General features: G+C 35.6%; 1 protein-coding gene across 4 annotated transcripts in view; it reads left to right on the top strand.

Annotated features, from left to right (window-relative positions):
- The first annotated feature begins 1,507 nt into the window (after positions 1–1,507).
- The window catches only part of LOC127874689 (protein phosphatase 1B-like), a 43,079-nt gene continuing 23,166 nt past the window's right edge, over positions 1,508–21,420 (top strand). For 3 of the 4 annotated variants that reach the window (XM_052419194.1, XM_052419195.1, XM_052419192.1), the window contains exons 1-3: positions 1,508–1,782; positions 13,225–14,073; positions 14,826–14,943. In XM_052419194.1, the coding sequence (XP_052275154.1) occupies positions 13,228–14,073; positions 14,826–14,943 (964 nt within the window). In that variant the 5' untranslated portion in view covers positions 1,508–1,782; positions 13,225–13,227. The remainder of the gene's footprint in view (positions 1,783–13,224; positions 14,074–14,825; positions 14,944–21,420) is intronic. The other variant, XM_052419193.1, reaches the window with a different exon arrangement.

Raw genomic sequence — 21,420 nt, 5'->3', positions numbered from 1 at the left:
CCACCGGAGGAGTGCTGACAATATACAAAGATCTTCTTCCCGCTCCTCGCGTGCTGCGCTGCCTTTATGGCAGATTTTTAAGTCACCGGCCGTCGACCCGAAACTTCCATTGTTATCATAAGGCCACCCCCTTGAAGTCTTGGTCTGCATCGCTGCCCCAGGTCCGCCATGTTCGTCCTCTACGTTGCCATCTTCACTGACCCGCTGCTCCCGTCCCTCTTCTGGCGATGTAGTGAAACCACTATATCTACTCCACCAACAGACAATTCCCATTCCGCTTGGTGATCCGATCATCAAGATCTGGGAGTAAGCAAACTCAGCAGGAGAAGACGTCAAACTCGAGGGATGACGGTACTCACTAAATTTGCAGAGCCACCCGTATAAGTACCCCTATTCGACCCTCAGACGATGTAGTGAAACCACTATCCAGCTACGGAAAATTACCATTCCGTTTTCCGATTCTTCGGAGAAGTCGTCAAGAAAATATTCCGCGGGTGACTCGCTACGCTCCAGCTGCTGACCGAGACGTATACTTTAAAGTACCCGGGGTACGTTTAAGTTGTACACGAGCCGACAATTAATGACCAATCTAACAATATTACAGAGTTTTAACGTGATTAGATCGTAACACAAAGTCCGTTTAGCTCAGTCGGTTGAGCTCGATACTCTTAATCTCGGGGTCGTGGATTCGAAATCATGAAAAGCGTATCATGCTATGATTAACACAAAGATTATTAGAAGTGTTTGAGTAAAATACTAAATTTATCTTGCATTAAGTTGCAATTTTCGTGTATTTCTATTATCAGCGGGCAGACGTCTTTTCTGCGTGAAAATTGGTTTTGAATCGAAAGAAAAATATGAAAAGCGCGGGATTGATTACATTATTGTGACCCACACAGATCAGAATATAATAGAGAAACATGATGCAGGCATCTAGATATAAAACTGTTTGTACATGGTTGGAAGCATAATATCCATAACAATCAATTTTTTTATTCTTTGAATAATGTTTTCATTAATTGTATGCAAATCACATACGTTTTTCATATCCCTTTTAAATTTGTGAAACAACCATATTGCCATCGATTTTTTAATCTTAATTATGATTAACCAAAGACCTATAGAATATTGATTTGTCTTTAGATTAACACAAAACTTTTGGTGTGTGTTAAGAGTATATTAATAATTATTCTATGACTTAATCATCATTTCGCATTATTTTGGTGAAATGTGGTCTTCATCATAAAAACAGGAACCTAGCTATATATTATGTAAAGATCACTGATACAAAGATCAATAAATAAACAAAGTATCTATGGATTTTTACGTCAACTTAGTTCCGTTCGTTTAAAAGATCCTTTAAAAAGAATCGGATAAAAAGATCCGACACTTATCATTTTATAACATTTCATTAAAAGGATCTCTGACTAACAGTATTCCTCAAGAAAGAGAAACCATATAAAAGTATTTTGCGTTGTTGGTTCAACACCGTGACAAAAGAGTCTTAACCGGAAATCAATGTACATCCGGGGATTTCAATGAGCATGCCCACAAACGCTTAAAAAATTGACCTTCATTATTTTTTCACGTTTTAAAATAAATAAGTTCATAGCAATACAACAAATTATGGTATAAAGTCCCAAGAAACAAACCTTCAAGTATCAACATTTATTGTTAAATAGTAATTTATGATGATGGTTATGCGTAGTAAATGAAAAGGCCGCACTGTGTTGATTGGTCGAGAAGGAAAGTAAACATTCGAATCGAGAGGAATAACGCAAGGTATCAACTACACACGCTCTTTAATCTACCCTTTTCACTCTTAACCACACCAAAGCATTGTATGTACTTCTAACGAGAAGTTGATGAAACTGTCCGTTAGCAACACTCGTTTTGTTGTGCTGATAAATTGCTCAGTATTTTCCCACTTTTCCTGAGTTCATATTATTCTCATTAGTTCCTGGAATGTTTGCCACAACAACGGAAATGATTTATATCATAAGTTGGTGTCATTTAAATCATCACTGCCTTAGTTTATAGTGTGGTCATTTATGTATAAGAAATGTGTTTATATTCTCAATATTGTGATTTACTCTGGGCCATCCTTAAAAAATTGTTTGTTTGGCATAACCCGACCCTAGTCCATATAAACGGACTGCCAGAGCCTTTGATAATTTTTGCTATGGCGGCTCTGGCAGTCCATATGCACTCCTTCATAAACATTGGTGCAGTTCAGTGCAGAGAATCCGTGCGCTTCACTAAACAGACGTTGTTCGAGACAAATTGAGGAAAATAATGAAAAAACTTCATAAACATGTTAAATTTACCTGAATGGCAACCTACGGATGTTATCCTTTGCATGCACCCTATAAAAAGTTAAAAACACGATGTTTCAACACACTTTCCTCGCTGACATGTTTTATGTTTAAATTTGAAACAGTGTATTCTGTATCGAATAACACATCGTTATTGACTTTGTAGGCTCCAACACATAACCCGACGTGCAAAATATTGGTGTACTGCGACCTAACCATTATTGGGTCAATTTTCCAATATGGCGGATACAGCGTACGAAAGCAAAACTAAGTCAATAGAAAGCAATTATTTATTGTTTTAATGGTACCATTCAAATGAGTTTGTTGTTTAGACGGGTAAACGTTGATAAGATCTTGCAGTTTCAGTGTTCCTTAACCATTGCATTGTTGATATAATTTTGCACCCATGGGCAAGAGCCGGCGCATTGCAACTATCAGCTAACCATTGGGTTATAAAGCTGAGAGTGAATTATTGCAACTAAACCCGACCCAGGTAAATTTGGGTGGGTAGGTATGTAGGGATTTTATTTTATTTTAGTAATTTTTTTTCTGACATTGAATCCGACATATACCAAACTGAAAGGTAATTATCAAATTAAGCTCTAAGTCTTCTGCCTCATGAAAGGAAATTGGTGAAGATTTTTCTGCACCGTCCGTATCACCGCACGTGTATTGGTAAGTCTATTTTTTCAATAAAGAACTTCGAAAATATAATATAATCGACGAAAAATACTTTAGCCGAAAACCACAGTCCGAAAAATTGTATGCATTTTGGCATGAAATAAAATGTGCATATCATTTCAGTTTTTTTTCCCCACTTTTTGGGAAGATAGCCCATGGCTTTGGAATTGGGAATTTTATCGGCAAATTGGGAAAATAAATTCATTAGCCTTTTTTTCCACACCAAAAGTCCACTGATAAGGGAAATACTAAATTTGATTTAAATCTTTATAATCATTCAAATTAAAAGAAAAAAATCATACAATACTTTGTTAGATGTAATTGAATTAAAATTGAGATAAAATACACATAAGACTTCTTTCAAAAAAACAAAACAAATTTATTTAATTTTTTTTTTGGCAATTGCCACATTTTGGGAAAAAGTATACTTTTTGGGATTGGGAACATAGCCGAATTTTGGCTACAGCGATTTTCCTCCTTCTTTATAAAGTACCGGTAAACGGTACTTTCCCAATCGAACGAAAATTCCCAAATTCCCAAAACGGTACTTTCCCAATCGAGCGAAAATTCCCAAATTCCCAATCGGCATCTGGAAAAATCCCAATCAGCCTCCGAATTTTTTCTCAAAACGATAGAAAGTTTCGTAAAAAAAACAACTTTCGGCGAGCGAACAAAGAAAATCGTATAGTTGTGTGTAACCACGCGCTCGATTAATTTCGGGTTTTATTATTCAGCGCATTCAATCAATAGAGTTGTTACTGTTTTCGGTTCTTTTGCCAGGCAGCCAGCGTACTGTTTTACGTCGGTTTGTAACCTTATCGTAGTTTGAAATGAGTCATAATAGCAAATATTATGCCAAAAAACCAATCGGAACCATCTATCACAGGACACATTGACAGCAATAATGATGCTGTGCAGGGAGGGATGCAAGCAACTGAGTGATGATCAAACATCAAAGATTGTTGAAATTTTCAGAAAAATGAAAGAGAGAGACATTGCTTTAAAAGAGATTAAAACAACTAGTAATTGATTTGGTGTGTTCTTTATAATATTTTGTTATTTGTATAAACTTTATAACTTAATGGTCATTAAGGCATGCCTGCAAATGATTATTTAAATGGGTATGTTCAATTAAGTATGAACTGTACGATGTATTCAATAAGACCCAAACTTCACGACGCGATTTTCCCAATTTCAGGATTTCACGACTCGATTTTTCCCAATTTTGAGGTTTTCACGACTCAATTTTTCCCAATCGGACCGGTACGGGTACTTTTCCCAATTGGACAAGGAAAATCGCTGGGCTATAAAATCGGGCCAAAAAAACCCCTGCGTTTGACTACAGAAAATGAAAAAAAGTAACCTAGCAAATACGTTATTAATATACTATTTGGTTGACATATTACTTTACAATAGCATAGTTTGTGAGTAAAAAACAACAAAGTAACATTTTAATTTCAATCAAGAACAGAAAGGTGCAACATCTTCGACATGTAACTAATTTTTTTATTATCATCCTTTAATTCAGATCAATAGTTGGTAGAAATTTGTAAAGTGATCAGCTTAAAAATAATTTATTGAGTGTTATTCTTTTTTTCATTTGCTTATTTTTTATACGACTTTTGCCATCGGCCGTTATATTGTAGGCAGACGACAATATCAACTGTGTATTCCATTATCTGCGCATAAATGACCCAATATTACCCGATAGCGAACTTAATGTTGATTGGCCAGCTACCATATGCGCTTCAAATTGTTCATGGAAACAAAGAGAAAAATGGTTTAAAAAAAAAACTCCAGATTAAAATGGGGGATGTTTTCAATGAAATTTAACGAGATTTAAGCATATTCGCAAATTATATTTTTCTTGAGCCAAATTCGCTATACTTTCGCAAATGGCCAACGACAGCGCGAGCCCTTAATAGTGAGCATTTATTCCAATAATTACACGTTCACAATTCTCGCGCTGTCATTTGCCATTTGAGTCATTTGTGAAACTATTGAGAATTTGGCTCAAGAAAAATCTTAATTGCGAAAATACGAAAATCGAGTAACATTTCGTTGAAAACATCCGCCATTTTAATCCGGACTGGTATTCTATATTTGTCTCTTTGTTTCAATGAAAGTGTTCGCAATTCGAACAGTTTACGAAACCTGGTCTGTACCCGATTAGACATTGCTTGACCTTATTGTTAATGAAGTGCACATGGTAGCTGGCCAATCAGCATTGACCTCGCTTACACATGACTTGACATTGTCGAATGAAACGTGAGAACGGGTGGAGCTATCGGATAATATTGGGTCATTCATGCGCAGATGTTGTTTAATTTGAATACACATTTAATATTGCCGTCTGCCTCCAAAATTGCGACTGGTCGGAAAGTCGTATAAAGAGATAAGCAAATGAAAAAAAAACATGACAATACCCATCAATAAATATTTCTAAGCTGACCACTTTTTATCTTTCTACAGAATATTTACCGATCTGAATTAAAGAGTGATAATTAAATAATTAGTTATATGGTGATAATATTACACATCTCTGCAGATTGCTGAATTGAAATGAACGGTGATAATTTATTAATTTGTTTTTTTAATCCCAAACTATCCTAAACGACAGCAGCGTATTTTAATTAAAGGGATACGAGAAAAACATGAGCGGTTTAATTGTATTTCAAGTCTAATTAATCGCATATGCAGATGTCAAATAAATCGGCGACTCAAATAAATACCGGTACGCGCTTTGTTCATTGCTATTCTAAATATACTTGAAAGAGCATTCAATTAAATGACGCAAATAACCAGAAAGGATAAAAAGCGGAAAGGAAAAATTAAGCGGAAAGAAGTTTCGGCAAGCAAAAAAAGATTTTTTTTGGAAAGTAACAAAAAAATTCAGTCGGGCCGATTTTAGTGGGTCGGTCGGGTTATGCCAAACAAAATAATTTTTAAGGATGGCCCTGCTGTAAATTTTTATTCGAAAATATTGTAATGAAATGCTTATTCCATTATACAGTACACTCCACGCGTTTTCTCCAAAAAACGCGCTCCCTCCGCGGGTTTTTTCTGCTAGCGAGTGTTCACGCGGCATTTAGATAGCGAGGTGAACTAGATAAAACGCTCGGCGTTACGCCGCGTTCGCTAATTCCAGCGGCGTGTATTACTTTAGCCTAGTCGGTGAATGCAGACAATTTCCGTTCTTATTAGTGACCGCCGCGCAACGCCGCGTTAGCAATGTGCTACTGGGCATGCCAAAAAATAAAAACATTGTTATAATAAATTGTTTAAATACTTTAGTACATGTATAAAAAAGATAATTGTATAGAAAATTAATACGTATAAAAATTATGTTTTATAATTCACAGGTACGTCTACAATATGAATGAATATAAGACATTTGACAAATTAATATTTAAATCATAACACATATAAGACAAGAATAAATGTTTCGTAAAATTTCCAAATGAGAATAATAATTAGTAATCCGAAACACACTACGATTTTTAATGTTAACACGACGTTTACAAATGCTTCCAATATACAGTTATCATGTATATTTCCCGACAAAAGCGCGCGAAAATTATGCTGCAATGTACAAGGTATACTCCTGCAAAGCGTGCGTGTATTGATTTTTTTATACAAACTTTATAGCGCAGAGAACATTGAATTTTGTTGATTTCGGTTAAAAGTTTCTTTGGTATTTTTTAACAAAATTATATCGCGAATAAGTTGATATTTCCTCCAAAATAATTTCAAATCATACACGCCGAATCTTTATCGTTACGGTATTTTAGTAGAGTAATTATTTTAACAGTAATTGTACTGTAAACTGATTAAAGAAGACATCTGGGCGGAACTGGACTTAAAGTGTTTGACGTTATGAAAACACGCAAAGCTTGTCTACTGAGCTATTGTGTAGTCTGCTGTCTGCGGTGTTTTGACAAAAGGGATTAACATGTGTGAATGTCACTCTGCCGATTTGGTCCATAATTACTGGTAAACATTGTTTTGAATGTCGACGAAACAAGAATACAACTGTGAATATTAAATGCAACTATCAACTCAATAGTTACCACCTTCTTTTAGCAATCAATGGAATAACCTAACTTCAAAGAGAAAATAAATGCATTAGCGAGCAGAGAATTGACCTTGTTCCGACAATTAAAACCATTCCTTATGCATTCGTTGAACGTGTTTACTTGAGTTAGTTATGCCTTTAGACAGGAAGCGGCTTTTCTTTGATTACATCAAACTGTCAATTCACACAGATTTGCGAGATTTTTAGGGTCCTTGGTCATTTGTTTGCATGTTCAGTAGAGAAAATCACCTGCTAACATGAAAACTTTGGATTAAATTATCAAAATAGAAACAATGTTGCAAACTGTGTTCATATTAATTGGTAAGTATTAGTTAAAAGACGACGTTTTGTTTGTCGTAAATCAACGAGTTTTCTATATAACAACAACTACTTCTACAACCACTTCGGGATCGTTCTATCTTGGTTGTTTATTTTTAATTGTAAATATTATACTACATGTACATGTATGTACTTGTAATAAATGTAATTTTATTTGAAAATCAGGAAGTCAAACAAAATTAAATTGATCGTTATCTCGTTAAACGCGGAGTTTCCCACGCGTTGCCAACGCCGAGGGCCACCGCGTCGGCTTATCAGTTTTGCCGATCATTAACCGCCGCGTCCAAAATCATGCAAATGCCGCGTCTGGCGGGATTTTCTTAATCTCGCTCCAGGTCAATCATCTCCGAGTATGGAGGGAAATTGGGGAAAACGCGTGGAGTGTACTGTAAAGTAAAATGGCAGCCTAATTTAATTTTTTTTTTTTAACAAGGTATCAACAATTAAATTTTTCCCAGGTCTGCCACATAATTGGGTAACCCGCATAATTTGTGTGGGATTGTTCAAGCAATGTTTTGTACTGACATTAGTCAGTAATCTGTCGGATTGTCCCTATCTCTGATTCTGATTTAAGGGCTAAGTATGTGAATTCAGTTCTCGAAAAAAAACAAGCAACCCAAAAAGTGTGGTGTGGTAAATTGAATGCCATGATTAGATTGAAAAACTGTGCGAAAAACATCATAAACTAATTAAAAAAAATGTGTGTGGTAAGGTTTTCCTATGCATTTGATACCAAAGTTGGTGAATTTATAACGACTCGCCTGAGTTATGTACATACCAGGGCTCTCGATTTGCACTTTTTACCGCCGAATATCGGCAGCTTCCCCCATGAAAAAACATACTTTTTTCCCCTATTTCAGCTAAAAATTCCCCCCTCCAATTTTTTTTTTATTTTAAGCAAAGGCCCTGCATGAATTGATTTCCTTCATACATTTCAATTTGCTTTATTAGCTCACCTGTCACGAAGTGACATGGTGAGCTTATGTGACCGTTTGATGTCCGGCATCCGTTGTGTGTGCGTGCGTGCGTCTGTCAACAATTTGTTTGTGTAGACAGTAGAGGTCACAGTTTTCATCCAATTTTTATGAAATTTGGTCAGAATGTTTATCTTGATGAACTCTGGGTTGATTGTATTTGGGTCATCTGGGTTCAAAAACTAGGTCACAAGGTCGAAAACTAGGTCAAATAATAGAAAAAACTTTGTGTAGACAGTAGAGGTCGCAGTTTTCATCCAATCTTTATGAATTTGGTCAGGATGTTTATTTTAATGAAGTCTGGGTTGGGATTGTATTTGGGTCATCTGGGGTCAAAAACTAGGTCACAAGGTCAAAAACTAGGTCAAATAATAGAAAAACCTTGTGTTGACAGTAGAGGTCACAGTTTTCATCCAAGCTTTATGAAATTTGGTCAGAATGTTTTTCTTGATGAAATCCGGGCTGGGAATGTATTTGGGTCATCTGGGGTCAAAAACTAGGTCACTAGGTCAAACAATAGAAAAACCTTGTGTAGACAATAGAGGTCGCAGTTTTCATCCAATCTTTAGGAAATTTGGTTAGAATGTTTATCTTGATGAAATCTGGGTTGGGACTGCATTTGGGTCATCTGAGGTCAAACACTAGGTCACTAGGTCAAATAATAGAAAAACCGTCAACAATTTGTTTGTGTAGACAGTAGAGGTCACAGTTTTCATCCAATCTTTATGAAATTTGGTCAGAATGTTTATCTTGATGACATCTGGGTTGGGATTGTATTTGGGTCATCTGGGGTCAAAAACTATGTCACTAGGTCAAAAACTAGGTCACTAGGTCAAATAATAGAAAAACCTTGTATAGACAATAGAGGTCACAGTTTTCATCCAATCTTTATGAAATTTGGTCAGAATGTTTATCTTGATGAAATCTGGGTTGGGATTGTATTTGGGTCATCTGGAATCAAAAACTAGGTCACTAGGTCAAATAATAGAAAAACCTTGTGTAGACAATTCGGTCTTTTCGTAACTAAGAAGTTGTCTCCCATTCAGGAAGGTATCACGAGTATCCCTGGTAAAAAGCGGTCCGTCTAAAATGCGTATATGACTCATATCTGCGGATATGACCAAAAAGTGCGGATATGGATGAATACAGGCAATATCGACACTTTTTCTGCAATGTTTATTTCAATGTTTAATACAAAAAAATACACAATATGTGTTAAATATGTTAGTATTGTCTCAAAATATAACAATTAAATAGACATTATCATTTTTCAACTCTAAATTCATATCTGAGAACATGACAAAGTGCCAGAAGATTGTTTTAGGGCTACACACCTCAAACAATATAACCACGCCGACACCACATATGTTTTGTTGTATAAGTTTACATAATGTTTATATAATACATGTATTACATATATGAGTCATATACGCTTTTAAGACGGACCGCTTTTTACCCGGGATACTCGTGATACCTCCCCGAATGGGAGACAACTTCTTAGGAAAATTCCGACTAGGGGTCACAGTTTTCATCCAATCTTTTTAAACTTTGATCAGAATGTTTATCTTGATGACTTCTGGGTTGGGATTGTATTAGGGTCACTTGGGGTCAAAAATTAGGTCACTAGGTCAAATAATAGATAAACCTTGTGTAGACAAAAGAGGTCACAGTTTTCATCCAATCTTTATGAAATTTGGTCAGAATGTTTATCTTGATGAAATCTGGGTTGGGATTGTATTTGGTTAGTCAGGTGAGCGATTCAGGGCCATCATGGCCCTCTTGTATATAGTATGACAAATCAGTCCTGGTCCTGGCAAACTTTCAATGCTGATCCAACAGTGTAGTCAGTACAGTTAAAACTGATCTGATGAAGTTTCTTTCGTTTATAATTTTTTAAGACAAGAAGAACTAATCCTATCTGGTTGAAAATTATTAGATATTTAACATTTATGGCTTTTATCAGGGGAGCTGTCCATGAAGTATGTTACACTTCAGGAGGGGTGAGGTTGTGTAAGAAAGTGTGACAATTTGTGATGGGGAGGGAAGGGGTTATTTCATGTCACACATTTATTTTTTGTTTTCAAATTCTATCTAGATTCCAAATATCGAGAGTTAGTCAGTTACTGCTTCAATGAATAATTGTGACAACTGTGGCTATTTGCTACTCTACTTTTAAAGTCATTTTAATTGGAAATTTTACAGTTTAATAGTGAAGTGTGTTGTAGTTTAAATTTTAATAAGGTTTTAATTTGAAGAAATATTAAAAAGTGTGATATACTTAAGGAAGGGGTCTGAGATTTGTGACAGGGGAGGTGAGGGGGATGACAAAAATAGTGTGACATACTTTAAGGACGTCTCCTGGTTTGGGGTGTAGTGAGATTGACATTAAAAATCGCAAGCAATGCTGAACATGAAATATGCTGCTGGTGCTAAATCTTAAGTAGAACACAGTCATGAACCTAAAGATATTATGTATTTATTGTAGAGAACAGTTGATGTGATTTAAGTCAAACACAGTCATGAACCTAAAGATATTATGTATTTATTGTAGAGAACAGTTGATGTGATTTAAGTCAAACACAGTCATGAACCTAAAGATATTATGTATTTATTGTAGAGAAGAGTTGATGTGATTTAAGTCAAACACAGTCATGAACCTAAAGATATTATGTATTTATTGTAGAGAAGAGTTGATGTGATTTAAGTAAAACACAGTCATGAACCTAAAGATATTATGTATTTATTGTAGAGAAGAGTTGATGTGATTTAAGTAAAACACAGTCATGAACCTAAAGATATTATGTATTTATTGTAGAGAAGAGTTGATGTGATTTAAGTAAAACACAGTCATGAACCTAAAGATATTATGTATTTATTGTAGAGAAGAGTTGATGTGATTTAAGTTTTAGATTTTCTCCGCCAAATTCAGTAGGTCTTGTCAGAAACATTGTCTGATAAGGTTGGACTCGTGGTAGATAGGGCTGTCAGGATACGCCTTGAGCGTACCGCGGTATATCGTGGTATGGCAACCAGAGCTCCAGATAAGGTTTTGTGAAATTCTTAAATTACTACCAGATTTTCAAAAATAATTCTTAACTCTGAAATTTTATTCTTAACGTTACTACTAAGTTTTGGAAAATAATTCTTATTTTTCTAAATGACCTAAAAATAAATAATAATGGTTATTTTCATGCAAAAAAAATCAAAATAAACATACCAGCAACTTTATTTATACGCGTTCAACAGTGTCTTTTCAGTATTATACAATTTTATTTGTCAAATACCTTCATATGCCCAAACTGTGCTTAGATTGCATGCCTTAGATGAATTTTTACATATTTCACAATTAAAACGGGTCTCCCCTTCAATCTTTTCAACGATTAGCCACAGGACTTGTCCCTTCCACTCGTTCAATGTTTTTGTGTGTTTAAGTTTGGACCCGTCATGTCGCGTTTTTGTTTAGCTTTTCCAACTGTGTCGGCAACTGTACATATAACATCATATGAGATCTTTTCTATTATGTCTATCTAAACATTTAACTTCGGCTCACTTTGCGTACAATATGTTAAAAGCGTGTTTTTGGACGCTTTGCAGGTTTTTAGGACGATCTTGGGCGCCGTCATTGTTTTTTGACAGATAGACTGTATACGCCGCTTTTATTGGAAAAAATGCGCTTTGTTAAACAAACCCGATAACCATTCTATATAAGCACCGCAAAGATCTTAAATATGCGAAAAGAACTCAATAAAAATCGATACGAACCGATGTAAAAATAATATTCGTAACTTGATTTTGTAATTCTTAATGGTACGACAAATTTTTTAAATAAATACGTAACAGACTTGAAAATAATTCGTTATTAGGAAAATACGACCCTTATCTGGAGCTCTGATGGCAACACTTTATTGCGGTACGTACCGCGATATTTTACAGAATATGTATCTGTGAAGAAAACAGCATAATAACAAGTTTTACAAACTTTATTAAACTCAATAATCAGAAAACATTGGTATCATAATATGACTAGAAACTGTAAAAAAAAAACTGTAATAAACTTGATAGAAGTAGTCATTGTTATTGTTATTGTTAGTCGCGTCTTTTTCTAAAATGTCCGCCATGTTGTTTACAATAGCTGTGACTACAATCTGTGTAAATCAAACGCTTCAAGGGCATGTTTAAAATGTCCAGTCAGCAGGCCCAGTATCGGAAATCCGTAGCGTTCTGACTCTTCCTCGACTTATTCAGAATCTTAAGATAACATGATTCGGAAGTGCCATGCTTTGAACGATCGATATACTAAAGAAAGAAAATAAGAAATAGAATAAACATCTTTTGGATAATTATGAACTTATTTGCAAAGGAAATCTGTCCCAAATTCCAAAAAAAGGTACGGACCCATACATCGCCGTATTTTAAACGTGAAAAATAAACATCTACCAGTGGAAGCGCTTGCTTGACCTGGATATTAACGGATTATTTATTTAGCCCTTTTGAATCGCTTCTACAGTTTTCAAAACGATATCTATATCAAAATAATTATGTAATGTATTTATATCTGTGCTAATATAATAATTTAAAAAAACTGGTGCGGCAACGCCGTACCGCGGTGCGATTTTTTTCACGACATGCACCGCGATATATCGATATACCGGTGAATCGTGACAGCCCTAGTGGTAGACAAATTTTCATTTTGTAAAACATGCATGAATTTCACTTGTGCAGTTTTCCAATTTTTGTGTGTTTACAGGGCCCACATGTTTTTAAGAAATTGTGAATGTAGTTTGTTTTCTTATTCAGTTTTCCAGAATGAATTTAAAACATTGAATTGTTTGTTTGACAGAAGATGGGAGCATTTTTAGACAAGCCAAAGACAGAGAAGCACAATGAGGGAGGGGTTGGAAATGGGCTGCGTTATGGCCTGGCAAGCATGCAGGGCTGGCGAGTGGAGATGGAGGACGCTCATACTGCAGTCATAGGACTGCCTAGTCTTAAGGACTGGTCCTTCTTTGCTGTGTTTGATGGCCATGCTGGTGCTAAAGCATCTGCGGTTTGCGCAGAACAGTTACTTGATCATATCATTTCTGGTGAATTCCCTCGTTCCATGCATGTAGAATCAGGGACAGAAACGCAGCCGTCAATTGAAGCCATTCAGTCAGCTATTAAGACCGGATTTTTATCCATGGATGATAAGTTGCGCGCAATGCCAGAAGTCCTTAGTGGACAAGATAAAAGTGGGTCAACGGCGGTAGCTGTGATTATATCACCAACACATATATTCTTTGCAAATTGTGGCGATTCCAGGGCAGTTCTGTGCAGAAGTAGCAAGTGTGCTTTCTCAACTACAGATCACAAGCCCATCAACCCTGGCGAGAAAGAGCGAATTCAAAAGGCTGGTGGTAGTGTGATGATTCAGAGGGTAAACGGATCTCTGGCAGTATCACGCGCCCTTGGGGACTTTGAATATAAAAATGTAGAAGGTATGGGTCCATGTGAACAGCTTGTATCGCCAGAGCCTGAGATATTTGTGCAGGACAGAGACAGTGGTGACGAGTTCCTGGTTTTGGCGTGTGATGGAATCTGGGATGTAATGTCTAACGAAGAACTTTGTGACTTTGTGCGAAATCGACTGCAAATTACGGGCAGCATGGAAAGTATTTGTAATCAAGTCATTGATACATGTTTATATAAGGTAATAATTAGTTCTTTCAAGTTTAATGATTCATTTGTTTATCTTTTATTTCATTTATTTATTTTTTTATGCCCCAGCTGGGTGACATATATTGCTTTAGCACCTAATTTTTTGGTGTGTGAATCCACCCGCATGATTTACAGATTAAGTTTGAGTTACGCTCTGGTCCATTGATTTTTTTTGGCAAAGTAAGTGCATAAGGCTTAAACATGTTCTCTAGAATAACAGTTTTCTGATATTGACCTGATTTTTAGTGTGTGAGTCTTCCTACATGACTTATAGATCAAGATTCAGATTTATTCCTGTCCATTCATTTTTGACGAAGTTAAATGAATTTGACTTAATCATTTTCTCTAAAATTACACCTTTCCTTATTTTTTTCTGAAACGCTTTAAGACCGTGACCATATTTTTGGTGTGTGAGTTTACCTACATGACTTTCAGATCAAGTTTGATTTTTGTTCCGGTTCTTTGATTTTTAGTAAAGTTACAGACCTGAAATAGTTTCTGTCACCTTTAAAGTGTAGTAGCGGAAATTGTGTGTCTTGTTACTTGTTTTACACAATGTCATAAAATAAAATGAATATTAAATGGTGGTATTTTCAATGTCCCATTCCATGCGTATTTCATTTCTTACAACTTGTTTTCCAGATTTCCAAACTTGATCAGTGTTTTAAACAAACATCATTTTAAATTTGGATTTGTTAGATGTACATTGTTTTAACTACATGAAACACTTTTGTTTACATCTAGGGTAGCCGTGATAATATGAGCATTGAAATAGTAACCTTCCAAGGGGCTCCTAAGCCGTCCGAAGAAGCTATAAAGAAAGAAGCTGAATTAGATGCAAGAATAGAAGCTAAAATTAAAGGTAAGGGTCTGCTTTAAATAGGCTATTTATGTCTATTATTGTCAATAAAAAGTCAAGGTACATGTATGTTCTTCACTATCAATATTTGCCATGGTTTGCTGAAATCAATGGACATGTATAGTGTCTTCTTATTCTAAATAAATACTCCATTAAAATATTGATTTTTATAATAAAATAAAAATCTAACTTAATAAAAATGTGCTCTAGTCCATAGGTTTTATATGACTGGGAAGCCATATTTGCGGTCTTAGCCTTATATAGGGTGAAAAATGTGATGCAGGGGGATTTTTAGTCTACCTGCTTGACTTACAGACCAAGTTCCAATTTCAATCAGGTCTATTATTTTAGCAAAATTTATGGATTTGCACTTATAATTTTTTTTAAGAGTAATCGTTTTCGGGCTTTTTTATCCCCGCCATAGGTGGAGGGATATTGTTTTGGCGTTTTCCGTTCTGTCGGTCCGTCCGTACTTCTGTCCGTCTTTCTGTCCGTCCGGAGCCATATCTTTGCAGTGCTTTGGTGGATTTCATTGAAACTTTGTATGTGTATACACTGTAACTCCAATATAACGCGGATGACGGGGTCCAAGCCACGCACCAGCGTTATAAACGGACAGCGTTATAAGTTTTGAGCTTATTTATTTATATTGTCATGCTGTGTTGTCATCCGCAAATACATGCATATAAATCGAATCGAACGATAACAGTATATATACCGCTTTTCTAATGTGCACATTTGTCCGATAATCCAATATAATTACAACATCACTTAAGAAAAAATAATGTTAAACATTTATTACAAGAAATATGTTTACAAATTTCGTAAACAAATTCATATGCCTACGCCATTTTTCAGAAAAATAGTACAGTGCATTATGGGACACAGCTTTCATTGGACGAGCGAACTTAAATTTAGATTGAATGCAATACGATACATGTACAAAGTAATGTTTAATTGCGTCATAGGCAGCATGTAAAAAACGTACTTTCCGTGGACTTTCTGATAACAGGCAAATATTTAAGTGAATCTCTTAACAATTACACTGCGTTAGCATGTAAATAAATCGTCAGGATTTTTTAATTTACTTTTCATAAACCTACTGAAACATTAAACATACACAAAGATCTTTTTATGTATCAAGCTTGTATAGCATATATTTATGATATAATAAACGATAACACACTTACACAGCCATAGTTTATACAATGAAATACAGTACACGATAAATATAAAACATAAACAGGTAATCGTTTTAAATAACTTTAATTTGATAATTATTTCGCTTGCACTTACCTTATTGAAATTCGCGCACCGAACCGCTCTGATAGGGAATACGTGTAATAAACATGGACTCGCGAGTTTTCACACCTTTATTGACATTACACAACAGATTAACACCAATTAGCTGTCGAGTGTCGTTTAACCTCTAATCGATTAAAATCAGTTAAACGAACGGATAAAGCAATCTAGCTGTGATTGCCGGCTTCTTTGAATTGTCTGAAAATACAAGTAGTTGCATAACATGAATTTGAATCAGAAATGAAAGGTTGGAGAAAAAACGGGATCCAAGGACCCCCCGCGTTATATTGGACACAGCGTTATAACGGACCGCACTATATTGGAGTTACAGTGTATATGGATAAGAGAATGATGCATGCCAAGTGGCATTGTACACAATAACAGAGTTATGGCCCTTTGTATCTTGAAAAAATGCTTTTTTTGTGTGTCCAGAGCCATATCTTGGAAGTACTTTGGCCGGTATCATTGTACACCATCTGTTAATAAAGGAGTTATTGCCCTTTGTATCTTGAAAAAAATGCTTTTTTTAGTGTGAAATATAATACTTTTGTGTCCAGAAGCATATTGGCAGCGGATATCAATTTTTCCCTCCTATTTTGTGGAAAAAATTTCCCATAGAAAAAACTAACGAAAAAATAAACAAACGCAAAACCCGTAACCCTGAACAGATATTGTGTTTTCTAGCCTAATAGATACGGCTGTAGTAGTGTTTTTTTCCAGGTCGTTTTAGCGTGGCGCGGTGCCATGCCCTTTTTTGTAGCGCCACGCTGCCTCTTTTATGAGCACCCGCTGTTTTCCGCCCTTATTGATAGCCCCTCTTAATTGCCCTATGACCAAACTTCGTATCAGATTATGGCCTCAAGGTAGCGAAGATTCGCGCGGTTGTGAATAAGTTATGCGCAAATAACCCCGTGTCTATATCAATCCATTATGTCAGAGGCTATGATATACCAAGAGCACTTATCGGTCGGTGATGTGTACTCCTCCACGATAAAATCGTGGACTGTTACTTCGGAGACTTTTGATGAAAAACTCGATGTTATCCTCATTGTGCATTTCATGCTTAATTCAGTTATATCAATACTTATATATTTTTACGCATAATTACATTTAAAACACAAACAAATTAATTCTTTATTGTTATCGTCTTTAAGATAATTAATTAATTAACCCTAATTAATTATTGAAGTAATTACTGAGACGTATACTAATTAAACAAAACACGAATTGCTTATTAGGCAGAAGCATTATACGATTTTACGTTGCTATGCGCACCTGTCGTTTAAATCTTTTTAACATAAAGAATTAAATTGTGACTGCGAAAATGGAAAATAACGTCGTAAACGATCGAATTAACGATGGAGATCATACAATTATAAGGAATTAATGAAATACATGTATCTGTGATAGTCAACGATGCATACAAATGTTTAAGATGGCAACAACATATTTATTTGTTATCTACTCAGTGGATGTATGTCACGGAAACGAGTGTTTGCATATTAATAGCGATCAGTTTACTCGCAATGTTAAACATCCGTGTAGATTATTGTTAGAAAATGGGATAAGACAAACATGGTTACATTTATATGTTAATGCATCTGTGTATAATCAGATTCATATGCATATATTGCTTTATTATGTTTGTCGTGCTGTACTGTGTATTGAAACAGCATTGAACTTAAATGTACATTGCAAGGTAAATGTATTAATATAAATCAAAGTAAGTTAAATACCTCAAATACCATTAAATGTGCTTGTTTATATTTTTTTCCACAACTGCCTCTGATGCGATTACATGTTTTTTCCCAATTCAGGTAGGTATTCACGGAACGTTTTTGCCCTTTTTTGCCTAAACTGTGCGCTAAAATGCCATTTTTGAAAGTAATGCGCCATGCCCCTTTGCCCTCCTTAGAAAGACACTATGTAGACGGGAAATATTATGTTTCGCGCACCTGCATCAGGGCTATAGATGACTTTTGGGGTATATTGGGTAATTCACCCCCTGTTTTTGACAACAATTGGGTTTTTGTAAATTCAATAGAGTTTTAGCAAAATTTTTCACCCCCTACTTTTGAGCTTAATTGGGTTTTTCACCCCCGGTGTTTAACTCAATTGGGTAATTTAGGGAATGACATATATAATATAATAAAAATCTACAAAGGTTACTATATTATTTATACAAATGGAATTCAAAAAGGTACCTGTACATAACAACAAACAATTACTGAATTTCTGATCAAAGTTCATTCATTTTTGCGTTGAATAAGACCGAGTTTGTGAAAATCGCTGCACAATTGATGAAATTATGGCTGTTCAAAGCGATGCACCCCGTTTTGGGGTCGTTTTGAGTTGAATACCTTGACAATGAAAGTAGATATCGTACAGGTCTAAGTATAATTACAATAATACCCAAAAGATTGATAACCGCTGGAAAGACTGCCTTCTTTTCTTCATAGGACGGCATATAAACTATCCGATGCATTTTTGTACCGAAAATAACCAGTCTAAAAAATACGCCCGGTGTTCGTAAGAATTGCATTTCGTGACGCAAGGTTTTTTAACGGGAATAACATTATTAAATTTGTATCTGCGTTTTTGAACACTTTATTTTGAATTTAATAACGTTTTTATTAACCAGGTTTTCCGAAGAAAAAAACTGGTTATTAGATTGGTGAATGTCGGCGGGCGGGTGGAACAAGCTTGTCAGCGCCATAACTTTGTCCTTCATTGTAAGGTTTTAAAATCATTTGGCACATTTGTTCACCATCATTAGATGGTGTGTCGCGCGAAAGAATTACGTTGATATCTCCAAGGTCAAGGTCACACTTTGAGTTCAAAGGTCAAAAATGGCCATAAATGAGCTTGTCCTGGCCATAACTATGTCATTCATTGTGAGATTTTAAAATGATTTGGCACACTTGTTCACCATCATTGGATGGTGTGTCACATGAAAGAATTACGTCAATATTTCCAAGGTCAAGGTCGCCACGACTAAAAATAGATTTATTTTGAAACAAAGGGGGTTTATTATAAACAATCAGTTCAGTTTTAGTTGTTTCCCTTTATCAGACTTTTTTCCCAATTGAAAACCTGGTTTTGTGACATTTGTGTCCCTTGTTGGCTATTTTAATTGCGTATTAACGCAAATACGCTTGTGAATTATAGCCCTGCCTGCATGATTTGTACATCTACACTGTTTCCTGATAATAAAATGTCACACAAAGCTAAGTCATACCGAAAAAATAGCTTACGAAAAAACCCATTTCATCCTGCAAAATAAATAGATTTTCTTTTTAAACAAACTGCATTAGATAGAATTAATAAAAAGCAAACAAACAGTCACACACATGGCGACCACATCATCAATGACAGTGGTTTGAGCCCAGTTACTTTTTAGCTCACCTGTCACGAAGTGACATAGTGAGCTTATGTGACCGTGTGATGTTGGCGTCAGTTGTGCGTGCGTGTGTGCGTGCGTGTGTCCGTCAACATTTTGTTTGTGTAGACAGTAGAGGTCACAGTTTTCATCCAATCTTTATGAAATTTGGTCAGAATGTTTATCTTGATGAAATCTGGGTTGGGATTGTATTTGGGTCATCTGGGGTCAAAATCTAGATCACTAGGTCAAATAATAGAAAAACCTTGTGTTGACAATAGAGGTCACAGTTTTCATCCAATCTTTATGAAATTTGGTCAGAATGTTTATCTTGATGAAATCTGGATTGGGATTGTATTTAGGTCATCTGGGGTCAAAATCTTGGTCACTAGGTCAAATAATAGAAAAACCTTGTGTAAACAATAGAGGTCACAGTTTTCATCAGATGTTAATGAAATTTGGTCAGAATGTTTATCATAATAATATCTGATTTTGGATGGTATATGGGTCATCTGGGGTCAAAAATTAGGTCACCGGGCCATTTCTAGAAAAACCTTGTGTAGATGAAAGAGGTCTCAGTTTTCATCATGTCTTAATGAATTTTTGTCAGAATGTATTAATTAATGAAATCTGGCTTGGGATTGTATATGGGTCTGATAGAATTTAAGTTGATGTAGCAAGGATAGTCAGGTGAGCGATTCAGGGCCTTCATGGCCCTCTTGTTTCTTTCTTTATTATATCTTTAATTTTATTCTTGTTTTTTACTGGAGCTTTTAAGATCAAATGTTTACATTTATCAATATAAAGCGGGAGGCGGAAAACTACAACGGGCGAGGCATGGTCAAGGGTGATAACTCCAAAAAAGGGTTAGGGTAAGGGTTAGGATTAGGGGTCGGGTTAGGGTTAGGGTTGGGTTAAGGCTAACCCAAACCCTAACCCGACCTCTAACACTAACCCAAACCCTAACCCTCTAACCCCCCCTTGCGCAATACCATACCATGCCTCGCCCGTTGTAGTTTTCCGCCTCCCATATAAAGCATGCTTTTAAGATCCAATGTTAACATTTATCAATATAATGCATTTAATGACAAACTTAAATGCATGCCAAAATCTGTGAAAAAATCCCTTTAACTACTGCCCATTAATGTGCATGTATCAATCTCTGATGACTCACTGTTATAATGGTATATATGAGTATGCTGATGAATCATTCATCTCAAAGCAGTTATAAAGTAGTTTTTTTTGTCTGTACTGCTTTGCTTTTACAATATTCTCTTTACTTCTGTAGTACATGTAAGCCTCTTAGGCTAAAGCCTTACATGTAGGTTTAAGGAATCTTGAACAGAAGACTCCATTTCCAAAAAAATTAGTAATAACAACAAAACATACAAACATTGTAAAAAAGACTTACCATAATGTCAAACATGTAACAAGGTGTATAGCTTGAAAATTTGTAATACTTTGCTGGACCAAAATAAAGTGCCAAGCTGGTAGTTTGAAAGTTGTTTCAATTTTTAGCTCAACTATTATATATGAAATATATATAGTGGAGCTATCCTACTCACCCCGGCGTCGGCGTGACTGTCTGCGTTAGCGTGACCGTCTGCGTTAGCGTAAGCTTGCAAATGTTAAAGTTTTCGTACTACCCCAATAATTTTCATTGTCCCTTGATATATTGCTTTAATATTTGGCATACTTGTTTACCAACATGACCCCAACCTATAAACAAGAGCAGACAACTCTATCAAGCATTTTGTCATAATTATGGCCCCTTTTCCACTTAGAATATGCAGCAATTG

Source organism: Dreissena polymorpha, chromosome 3 (assembly GCF_020536995.1).
Source record: "Dreissena polymorpha isolate Duluth1 chromosome 3, UMN_Dpol_1.0, whole genome shotgun sequence".
Lineage (NCBI taxonomy): Eukaryota > Metazoa > Mollusca > Bivalvia > Myida > Dreissenidae > Dreissena > Dreissena polymorpha.
This window is presented reverse-complemented; position numbering and strand designations above follow the sequence as displayed.